At 43.7% G+C, this 11,151-nt stretch overlaps 1 protein-coding gene across 1 annotated transcript; it reads right to left on the bottom strand.

Annotated features, from left to right (window-relative positions):
- Nucleotides 1-5,106: 5,106 nt before the first annotated feature.
- LOC147447644 (uncharacterized) lies at nucleotides 5,107-9,394 on the bottom strand. The gene has a single exon (XM_086523653.1). It carries the CDS (start codon nucleotides 9,392-9,394, stop codon nucleotides 8,855-8,857), a length of 540 nt encoding a protein of 179 aa, XP_086379779.1. The 3' UTR covers nucleotides 5,107-8,854.
- Between the last annotated feature and the right edge of the window lie 1,757 nt (nucleotides 9,395-11,151).

Raw genomic sequence — 11,151 nt, 5'->3', positions numbered from 1 at the left:
GAGTTCACCATATCATCGTGCTCTTCTTCTCGCACTCTCTCTCGCGTCACACTTCCGCTCGTACTCCTTCAACTGGTATCAAAGCTCAGATCGAGGCTCGGGGCTGCACTGCAGGAGGCTAGAGTCACCAGCTCATATAAAAGTGAAATTCGACAGGCGAAGACACGGCCCCAAATCCTGTGGGAGGGCCCGAAGGCCTTGGTGTTCTCAGAATTTCATTATGAGGTCATCTCGGCCACCGTTTGGCTTCGACAAAGGTCTGCGCAGGCCATTTTCGACTACGTGGTCTCAGCGGGTGCAGATCCGACTCTGCAAATTTGGGGTTTTCGGCCTACGACTGCAGGTGCTGAGGATATCGACACTCCCAGAGTGTTGATTTGTGGCTGTCTACACATCGAAGGACGGCTCACAGTTCTTGGAGGCGTGTCACATACGACACGGGCGCATCTACACACAGACTGTAGGCAACATCCACTAGTTCATCAGGTAGCTTGTGTTTGTTGCTTGATATTCCAGATTTCATCCTGACATTGTAGGTACTTCCACATGGGATGTATTGTCAGAGATGATGTATGTCTGTTGAGGGTTTGCTGGCTGTGAGTCACGCAGCAAACAACCGCCGCAGCGGTTACAACATACAGTGGGAAATTTGTGGATGTATGACTTTGTGGGAAGTCTATGTACTGTCAGATTTACTGCAGCCTTTGTTGAGGGTCGAGTGAGGTTTTATTGAGCTGGGGGATTCTCGAATGTTGAGATCCTTTCGGTGATACAGGTCTTGGAGCGATCCCTCGAGCACCCTTAGATAGGCAGCTAGGATGTATTGACTGTGAGTTAGACAGTTGGGATTGCATCTTTGCTTTACTGCCGTTGAGGCATTGTCGCAGTCTATGCTTGCAGGATAGTGACAGGACAGTGAGAGACAGTACAAGTGCAGGACAGGTTTACCCACAGCTTACAGTGTTCGAGAGACAATGGTTTTTTGAGCTGTTTTTTGGTCTGTTTTTGAGTACACCAGAGCCATTTTACAAAGGAGACTCTGCCGAAATTTATGCAGAATCTGAAGCTTTCTTGGTTCATTTGACAGATTGATATTGGTTCAGAGGTCAGTTTACAGGGGAAACTCTGCCGAATTTTTCTCAGGAAAGTAAACTACTGTGAAGCGTAGCTATGGCTGGATCACAGTACACTGCTCTTTACAATATCAAGAAGCTGGATGGAACCAATTTCCCATTGTGGAAGAAGCAGATTTGGCACGTGTTGGTACAAAAGAAGCAGATAAAACCTATAAAGCTCAAGGGGATAAAACCAGAAGATATGGACGAAGATGAATGGAGCGAAATGGATGAATTGGCACTTTCTACCATTATGCTGACTTTGGCAGAAAGCGTTTACTTCAATGTAGCAGACGAGATGTCATCTTATCAAGCATGGCCAAAGCTGAGTGATCTTTATGAGAAGCAAAGTGCAGCTTCACAGGTATACTGGCTTAAGAAGCTTGTTGACTTGAAGATGAAAGAAGGGACACCTATGTCCAATCATCTGAATGAATTCAACACAATCTATAGTCAGTTGTCAGCTCAAGGTGTCAAGTTTGATGAACCTGTTAGAGCTATGTTCCTGCTGATCACATTGCCGAAAGTTGGGACACTTTTCGCACAGCTTTGAGTAATTCTGCACCTCCAAATGGTTTGAACATAGCAGGTGTAGAAGGAAGTCTGCTTACTGAAGAAACCAATAGAAAGACAATGGACAAAGGCAAAGGAACAGCCTTAGTTGTCAGGGGAAGGACCAAAGAAAAGTACAAAGGTGGAAAGAGGAATCAGTCTCGTAGCAAGTCTCGTAGTGCTAAAGGCAAGAGTGACATAGAATGCTACCATTGTGGCAAGAAGGGTCACATGAAAAGAGACTGTAGAGAATGGAAAGCAGAAAAAGGAAAAGAGAAAGTTGAAGACCATGGTGAGAAGAACAAGTCCTCAGTGAAGATTCAAGAAATAAATGTGACAAACACTGTTGCAGAGGATGACAGTCTAGTGTCAGGAGACATCTACTTCTTGAAGAATACAATGGACTTAGCTCTTCTTACATCATCTGATGGACATGCACTGAGTGACTGGATTATAGACTCAGGGGCATCACTTCATGTGTCTCCAAACAAGGAGTGGTTTACCTCTTATGTGACCACTAAAGATCATGTTCGGCTAGGCAATGGGCAGACATGTGAGATCTTAGGTGTTGGAGATGTTCAATTGAAGTTTCAGAATGGCTCTTCTTTCACGTTGAAGAATGTGAGACATGTTCCCGCAATTACAAAGAGCTTGATTAGCACAGGTTTACTTGATGATGCTGGCTACGTCACCACTTTTGGACAGAACATGTGGAAGATATCCAAGGGTTTTATGACAGTAGCACATGGAGTAAAGTCTGGAGGACTTTACATGATTTATGTATCAAATGTCTCTAAAAATGTAATCAATGTAACCGAGCAGCCGAACATTTCTTTGTGGCATAGCCGGTTAGGACATATGTCCAAGAAGGGAATGGAAATCTTGTCTCGTTCTGGTTATTTGCCTGGCTTTTCATTTAATGATTTTGAATTCTGTGAACATTGTCTGTATGGTAAGCAAACACAGCAGCCACATAAGCATAGAAGCAGTAGAAGAGATACACAGTTGGCACTTGTTCATAGTGGTTTGTGTGGACCTATGCCTAACCTATCTCTAGGGGGAGCTTCTTACTTTATGACATTTATAGATGATTACTCGAGGAAAGTATGGGTTTAATTTCTCAAGCACAAGGATGAAGCGTTTAGTCTTTTCAAAACGTTTGTGACCCTTGTGGAGAATCAGAGTAGCAAGAAGCTTAAATGCTTACGCACTGACAATGGTGGAGAGTATCTTTCAAAGGCCTTTCAGGACTTTTGTGAGTCAAAAGGTATAAAACGTGAACTTATTGCTGCTTACAATCCTCCTCAAAATGGTGTTGCTGAGAGGATGAATAGGACCATACAAGAGAAGGTCAGAAGTATGTTGTCTAATGCACAACTGCCAAATGGGTTTTGGGCTGAAGCTGTATCAACAGCTGTTCATCTTGTAAATAGATCTCCTAGCAAGGTTTTGCAGAAGGATTCAGTGCCAGAGATGGTATGGTCAGGCAAAATGGCCTCATACAAGCATCTCAGAGTCTTTGGCTGTGAGGCAGATACTCACGTTCTAAAGGAATTTAGGAACAAACTTGAGCCAAAGAGTAGAAAGTGCATCTTTCTAGGCTATGGTAATTCTGGTGAGATGGGGTACAGACTTTGGGATCCCGAATCCAGAAAGGTTGTCCGCAGCAATGATGTTCACTTTAATGAATCCAAATATCATTCTAAACCAGAGAGGGTTGAGGAGATTAGAAGAGTTGTCTTCTAAGAAGATGGACCTGCACGTGCAAGACAAAATGTCAGGGCTCAAGAGGAGCAAGGACAGGATAGAGTGGAACCACAGGTTGTGGCTGAGCATGAGCCACCTATTGTGCATAGATCTGGACGTGTCACGTGACCTCCTGATAGGTTTGTTCCATCTATGAACTATGTCATGTTGACTGATTGCAATGAGCCTTCATGTTACAAGGAAGCAGTGCAAATGAAGGACTCCGGGAATTGGCAATTGGCCATGCAGTCAGAGATGACAGCTCTGCATAAAAACCAGACATGGAAGCTAGTTAAATAACCACGGGGCAAAAAGGCTCTACCCTGTAAATGGGTTTACAGGTATAAGATCACCGCTCATCATAGTCAGCCAAAGTACAAAGCGAGGCTTGTTGCCAAGGGCTTTAAGCAAGAACAAGGCATTGACTTTGATGAAGTCTTCTCTCCGGTGGTCAAGATGACTACATTGAGATGCTTTCTTGCATTGGTTGCCATATTAGATTTGGTGTTGCACCAAATGGATGTCAAGACAGCGTTCTTGCATGGTGATTTAGATGTGGAAATTTACATGCAGCAGCCAGAAGGGTTTGTTGAGAAAGGCATGGAAGATTGGGTATGCCAGTTGTTAAAGAGTCTTTATGGCTTAAAACAATCACCCAGGGCATGGTACCATAAATTCCACAAGTTTATGCTTTCTCAAGGCTACAAACGTAGTGAGTTTGATCATTGTCTATATACAAAGAAGGCTAAGGATGGTAGTTGGCTGATCCTTATTTTGTATGTGGATGACTTGTTGATTGATGGCAAGCACTTGGAAGAAATTTCAGCTTTGAAGTCAAAGATGGCAAAATCGTTTGACATGAAAGACATGGGTGAGGCAAGTCATATACTTCGTATGCGCATTGAGAGAGATAGATCAAAGAAGTTGATTTGGTTATCTCAAACAGAGTATATTGACAAGGTTTTGCAACGTTTCAATATGGAGAAGGGAAAGGCACTGAGTGTTCCATTGCCACCATATGTGAAACTTAGCAAACAAGATTGTCCTGTGTCTGAGGAAGAACAGGCTGAAATGGATAAGATTCCATATGCGTCTGCAGTGGGTAGTTTGATGTATGCAATGATTGCTACTCGCCCAGACATTGCATTTGTAGTGGGAGTAGTGAGTCGATGCATGTCAAACCCAGGCAAGAAACATTGGGAGGCAGTGAGGAATATTGAGATACCTGAAAGCTACAAAGAGCATGCGTATATGCTATGGGAGTCAGGAGAGGGTTTTACAGACTCAGATTATGCAGGTGACTTAGACAACCGAAGGTCTACGTTAGGGTATGTCTTTACATTGGTTGGTGGAGCAGTATCATGGCGTTCTAGATTACAAGATTGTGTTACTCAGTCTACTACAGAGGCTGAATATGTTGTAGCATCAGAGGCATGCAAAGAATCAATTTTAATTAATCGACTAGTAACAGATTTGGGAATCAAAGAAGAGATGCCTGTGTTATATTGTGATAGTCAAAGTGCTATACAATTGGCTCGCAATCCAGTTTATCACTCAAAGACAAAGCATGTGGATGTGAAGTATCATTTTATCAGGGAAATGCTCGAGGATAAGCAACTTCAGCTTGTCAAAGTTCACACCACAGAAAATCCTACTGATCTACTTACAAAAGGACTTCCCTCATAGAGCTTTGCGCATTTTTGCAAGCAGTTAGGTGTAGGGTAGTACATCACTTCTCTACATCTCTTGTATATTAGCTTGTATAGTAGCTTCTCTCACACTTAAAGTACCACATTGGACTTTAAGTGGGAGGTTGTTGGGGTATAAAGCCCAATGTGGTCGCCCAGGTAAGTGGGCGGGCCGCTAGGTATGTACACATATTCTTTTGTTAAAACCTAATAAGAACTCACTATGCTCTACACATTACAGTAGAGCGAGTTCACCATATCGTCGTGCTCTTCTTCTCACACTCTCTCTCGCGTCGCACTTCCGCTCGTACTCCTTCAGATGCTAGGTGGTGCATTCAATGGGCTAATGATTGCCTGGATAAGTGCCAGGTGCCAATAAGAGCTTCTCAAGCTACCTGCAAGCTGGAATATTTATCTCGTCTGATGCACAAACAGTTCAAAGATAAAGGCATTGTTAAGCACCCCCTTAAACAAAAGCTCAATCAACTGTGGAAAGTTAGCTGGAGCAGTAAACAGTGGACCTATAGATTTCTTTGTCTATGGGCTTACCCAAGTTCAAATAAGCATAGCACTTTGATGTGGCTCCTAATGCATCAGGGTATCTAAAGAGCTCTGAAGGCTGGTCTGGGCAATGGAATCTGCAGCAAGTGCAAAGTTACCATAGAAAAATAGAGGAATCATGAAGTTAATGCAGGAAGTTCTGTCCCAATTCTCTGTTAGTAAGCTTGATTACAAAGACTTATTGCTGGGAAACTGTAAAGGAATGGATGTACCCCTGTAGAATATTTCGAGAGGGCATATTCTCTGGTTCACTTGGCTGAAGAGAAATGCTACTGTTTTCCTACAACCCTCCTCCTTTCCCCTGTCTATCCTTAAAAAAGATCTCAAGTCTTCAACTGTCCAATTGTGTAATATGGCCTCTTTCCCCTTGCCTGATAATGTAACCAGCACCATGCTCCAAAAAAGTATGAGATAGCAAAAATGGAGACATTGTGTGCCGAGATTCACCCAAGCTATTAGAATCAGGATGAAGGAAGCTATGGCTCCTTGAGTTTGTGATAAGGGTTAACCCACCCCCCACCTGTGGGTTCTGTGTACCTTTTTATTTATGCTCTTTTTAATCCAATTCAACTTTCTCGAAAAAAAAAGAAAAGAAAAGGCTTGGACCCAAATAGCTTTGACATTATCATGTACCTCTCAGAGTTGAAAGAGGGATACATCAGTTTGGAGCCAGTGGTTCTGAATTTTAGTACTCTTGTCATCCAAGGTAACGACTAGCAGGTAATGATCAGAGGCACATGAGGTGAGTCTAGGTTTATCTTTTAGCCTGTTGAAAGTTCTAGACAATGGGACGCTAACATAACATCTATCAAGTCTGGCTTTCCTCACGTTATCTCCCTTTCAGTACTTTTGCCAAGTAAGCTCCCCTGGACTGCCAATGTCCCACAGGTCGAGGTGAGCTTTGAGAGAATCCCACTCTAGTTTCTTGGTTACCGAGATAGTTTGCCCTTTGAGCTAAAACCGATCCTCCGTGGCTTCCACCATGTTGAAGTCACCAAGAAGGATAGCCAGGCCAGTCAAATTTATCAACTGGTGCCACAACTGAGCTCTATTCCAAACTGAACCTCTTGCATAGACCGAGACTAGAAGACACTTGAGGGGGGCCTCAACAAAAATGGAAACCCAGTACTCTCCTACTGAGGACCGTTGCTGATTCACCCTCCAAGGCTTGGGAATACCTAGAGAAGTGCCACCAGAGCCTCTAGACTGGGAGGAGACAAACCAATGGTGTTCTTTTGAAATCGACAAGAGTCTCTGGGATAGTTTTGCTTCGTCAGTTTTGATTTCCTGTAAGCCTATTATATCCACCGGATAGTTGCTTAGCCATAGTTTAACTTTCCTTGCTTTGGCTGGGTCAAACAACCCTTTAATGTTCCAAGATAGGAGCTTTATATGTTACTCCATCTATCTTGGTGATTCTTATTCTGAGACTTTGATGATGCTTGTGACACCAAGTTGTGAGCCCTTTTATTGTCTTTCTAGACTTCCATGGGACTGGGACCAGCCAGTCCAGCTTCAAGGTTGCCTTATTGAGGGGCAACATTTTCTTTGTTATTGTCGTTGCTTGAAGAGGCTTTGTTCAGAGCTATGATCTTCTCTCGATCTTCTTTATTAACCTGGCTCTCTAGTCACAAAGTAACGTCCTCTTCTTCCTCCGACTCTTGCCCTGTGGACTCAGCTACTTCAGAATCCTCCCATTCCGAGAGGGAGGCCAAAAGATCAAATCTGTTAGCGGCTCTACCCCTATTCCTCTTAGTGACCGATTTCTCTGAATTTGACTTCTCAACTCTGGTCATCTGGGTTGTGGTAGCCGGGGGGATAGAGTTGCCCTTGACTTCATGGGTCTGATTGGTTACCTGTAGACGAAGCGGGCTTGGGGTTTTTGATCGGACAGTCTCGAACAAAATGGCGTTTCGTACCATAGTGAAAGCATGCGTTTGGGAGATCTTTGTAATTCAAGGGTTGCTCAAATGTTTCCCCGTAATCTAGAGAAATAATCACTAACTGAGGGAGATCCACTAAAATATCCATTTCAATAAAGGCCTGAGGGTGCCAATTGGGGACGTAGTCCCCATAAGGGCGTCCACCCAAAACCCTAAGATGATTGTGGAAGTGCAAGGGGAGATTGGGGAACTCCACCCATATCGAACAGTGATAGGCATCCTTTCAAAGTTATAGTCCTTATTCCATTTGAACAGGCAAAGGGGGGAAGTCCAAATGAGCCATTGGCCTGAGCTAAGAATACGGAAAGCCATATCGGCATTCAAAAGACACAAACACACTGGTTCTTGGGAAGGACTTGGTTAGTCTGGACTTATGCTCCTAATACCCCCCACTAGTTACGAATCCAACCCCTAAGTACATCAGCAGGAGGGCAAGGTCCAGCTAACAACCCAATAAGAGCTCTTCTTTCAAGATCAACCTGTGTTTTACGGATCTGAGTGGCAGGAAGAATGACAATTGGTTTCACTCTTGCATTCTAGTCAGGGCCTCCTGGAGCAGGGATTCCGCTTCTTGATGGTTGAGTGTCAGAGGAAGCGAGAGGGGAGGTTGCAGCTGGAGGGCTTTCAATATACCCAAAAGGTAGCCCTGCTTGGCCAAGGGTAGAGGGAGGTTGGGAGAAAAAACCGGCTTCATGGCGTAATGCTCGTGCTGCTTCGATCTTGCTTGCACTGTCAAAGGTAGAGTTTGATAGCCTTCGTAAAAGAAGGGCTCAACAGTTTTCTTGAGGGCAAAGATACCTTGTGCGCTTGCCCTCAATCGGCATTTTTGAAATTGAAAACAACATGATATCAAGCTAAGAGTAGCCTGAGACACATTTTTCCAGAACACTGACTGCACCTCTCTACGTCATCTTGGCTCAAAAGCGGCCGCCATGTACCTCTTTTATGCTTCATGCTCCGGTAGTCAACACCATTAATGAAGAGTCGATGCTATCTCTCTCTCTCTCTCTCTCTCACAGTTTTTTTTCCAACAAAGCCGTGAAAATTATATTAACAGAAGAGAGGGGAAAAAATTACAACCGTGAACCATGGAGCACCTCCAGTCCATGACCATACCCGAGACCATACCCGTACTAGGAATCCCTTTACAAAACCCACCCATTACAAAAATTTTCCTTGATACTAAACAAGTACTACCGATCATATACAACCCGACCATATACATCATTTCAACGCTATATATCTTTGATTAATCTTTCAGAGAGTCGATCATTCCTTGTATCTTTTCCATGAAGCTTCTTGCTTTGGAAATAGCCTCGAGCGCCGCCCGAGAAGCTTCTAGATTAGCAGCCAGCATGTTCTTGATTTCCACAAGCTTTCTCTTGTTGTTGGGGAGTTCAAGATCCTCAGCCTCCATTGCCTTGTGAGCTTTCTCTGTATCTTTAATAATCCAGTTCCTCAGGTAGTAGATGTTGGATTCATTAAGTTTTACTTTGAACACATGTAGATTGAAATCCAAAAAGAGAGCTTTCAGGCTAGGAGCCTGGTGAGCCACATTAAACACATAACTGTTTCTTAATTTCCAGATGACCCATAAGAATTCAGCCCTAGTTAGGTTCCAATAGCAGGACAAAATACCAATATAGTTGCCTAGTAAGAGTTGTCTCCAAGAGATTGGTGTTTTGAGTACATATCTTATAGGGGACAAAATGACAGCAGACTGAGGACAATTTAAGAATATATGAAAAATAGACTCTACTTCTACATTGCATCTGATACAGGTCCCCATAGATAACCCTACATTGAGGCTTTTCTCCCCTGTCCACAGGGCTTTATGAAGTATAAGCCAAAGGAGGACGGATTTCTTGGGTTGAATTGACTTGTCCCACAACTTTTTGAATTTGAACATCCATTGCTTCCTGTCCAGGTTCCCATGGCTAGAGGGAAAACCAGAGGAGAAGTTCCTCTGCTGATTTCACCTATGTAGCTGCCCGTTCCAAAGAACTCCCCAAGTGGAGATACCTATATTGTGACATCGAAGTGCCTTCCTTATCTGATTATTGGTGACAGGGGTTAGGGGGGAGAGAGGCCACCAAATGGAGTCGAGTTGCCAGACAGCATTAGCCGTGTTGTTAGACCAAAAGACCGACATATTTTCCCTTGCCCTACGCTCCCCATAGAGAGGTAAGCAATTCAGACCCTTTAGCCTTGATGGGGGATGGCCCAAAAAAATAGTGATCCAGCTCAGTTTCTGCCATGTCTTCCAATTATCCAGAGCGAAGCTATTTATTTTTCTAAACAGGAGGAGGGCCCATTCTTGGTTAGTGTCCTCAAGGGCTCGGATGAGTAGTTTGAATGCAATTTTATCTTCCCACTTGTTAACGATTTTTACTCCCCAGTTCCCCTTTGTCTACTGGGAGACAACAAATATCCCACCGAACTTTGGCTGCAGCTTTCTTAAACGGGTCTTAGGCCCCCATGGGAAGCTCCTGCAGTATTTGCTAATGATACCAAGATGAGAGTCAGGTGGGCGCCATCAAGTAAGAAAGAACAAAATATAAGCAGTTAGAAAGTGATTAATTACAATAACTCTGCCAGCCAGAGAGCCCTGGAAGCCCTTCCATTTGTCTAGCTTGGCCCTGAACCGTTCTAACACCCAATCCCACCTTTGTCTGAGAGAGACTTTGAATCCAAAAGGGATACCTAATAGCCTAAAAATTTCACCCTCCTTGATAGGAGTGCATCCTTGTGTGAGAATCGATCCCGACAGAGAAGTCCAAGAGGATCTGACTCCTGTCTTGTTGTGGTTGATTCTTGAACCAGAGGCCTGAACCAGAGGCCGAGCAAAATTTTTCCATAGCAAGGCATTTGTGTCGTGAGCAAGCTGAGAAAGCCATTGTTGGTTGACCCTGTTAGGTAGAGGAATTCCTTCAATACCACCCTCCACCATCTTCCCTTTGACCAGCAATTGAGACCATCTGCACTGACAACAAACAGAAGAGGGGCCAAGGGGCACCCCTGTCTAATTGACCTATTGTGCTCAAAGTAGTTGGATAGAGATCCATTAAGAGAGACTCTAGCTCTAGCATGCCCAAACAAGGTGGTTACAAATCAAATCATCCCCTTACCAAATCCCATCTTTTCCAAGCTAAGTAGGATAAAGGACCATTTGAGGCGGTCATAAGCTTTTGAAATCAATTTTTATAAACACATAGTCCATTCCCAAGTCTTCAACATTCTCAATTCCTTCCCAAAGAGCTATGACCACTTCGATGATCCTCCTCCCTTTGATAAAGCCTTTCTCTTCTATACAAACCCATTTCATTAAAATGAGTGTGATCCGAAGAGCAACCACTTTGGCAAAAATCTTATAGCATGTGTCGAGCATAGCGAGGGGTCTCCAATTAGACAGGTATTCCTTGGCACCTTTCTTATACAGTAGTTTGATGATCCCCATGTTGATAGAAAAAGGGAGTGCCTGGAACCGAACTGCTTCATCCCATATCTTCAAGAGATAGGGGGCAAGGGTATCTTTAAACACCTGAA

This window comes from Adiantum capillus-veneris, chromosome 11 (genome assembly GCF_014529385.1).
Source record: "Adiantum capillus-veneris isolate H3 chromosome 11, ASM1452938v2, whole genome shotgun sequence".
In the NCBI taxonomy this organism is placed as follows: Eukaryota; Viridiplantae; Streptophyta; class Polypodiopsida; order Polypodiales; family Pteridaceae; genus Adiantum; species Adiantum capillus-veneris.
Note: the sequence above shows the minus strand (reverse complement) of the source record. Positions and strands in the feature narration are given on the sequence as shown.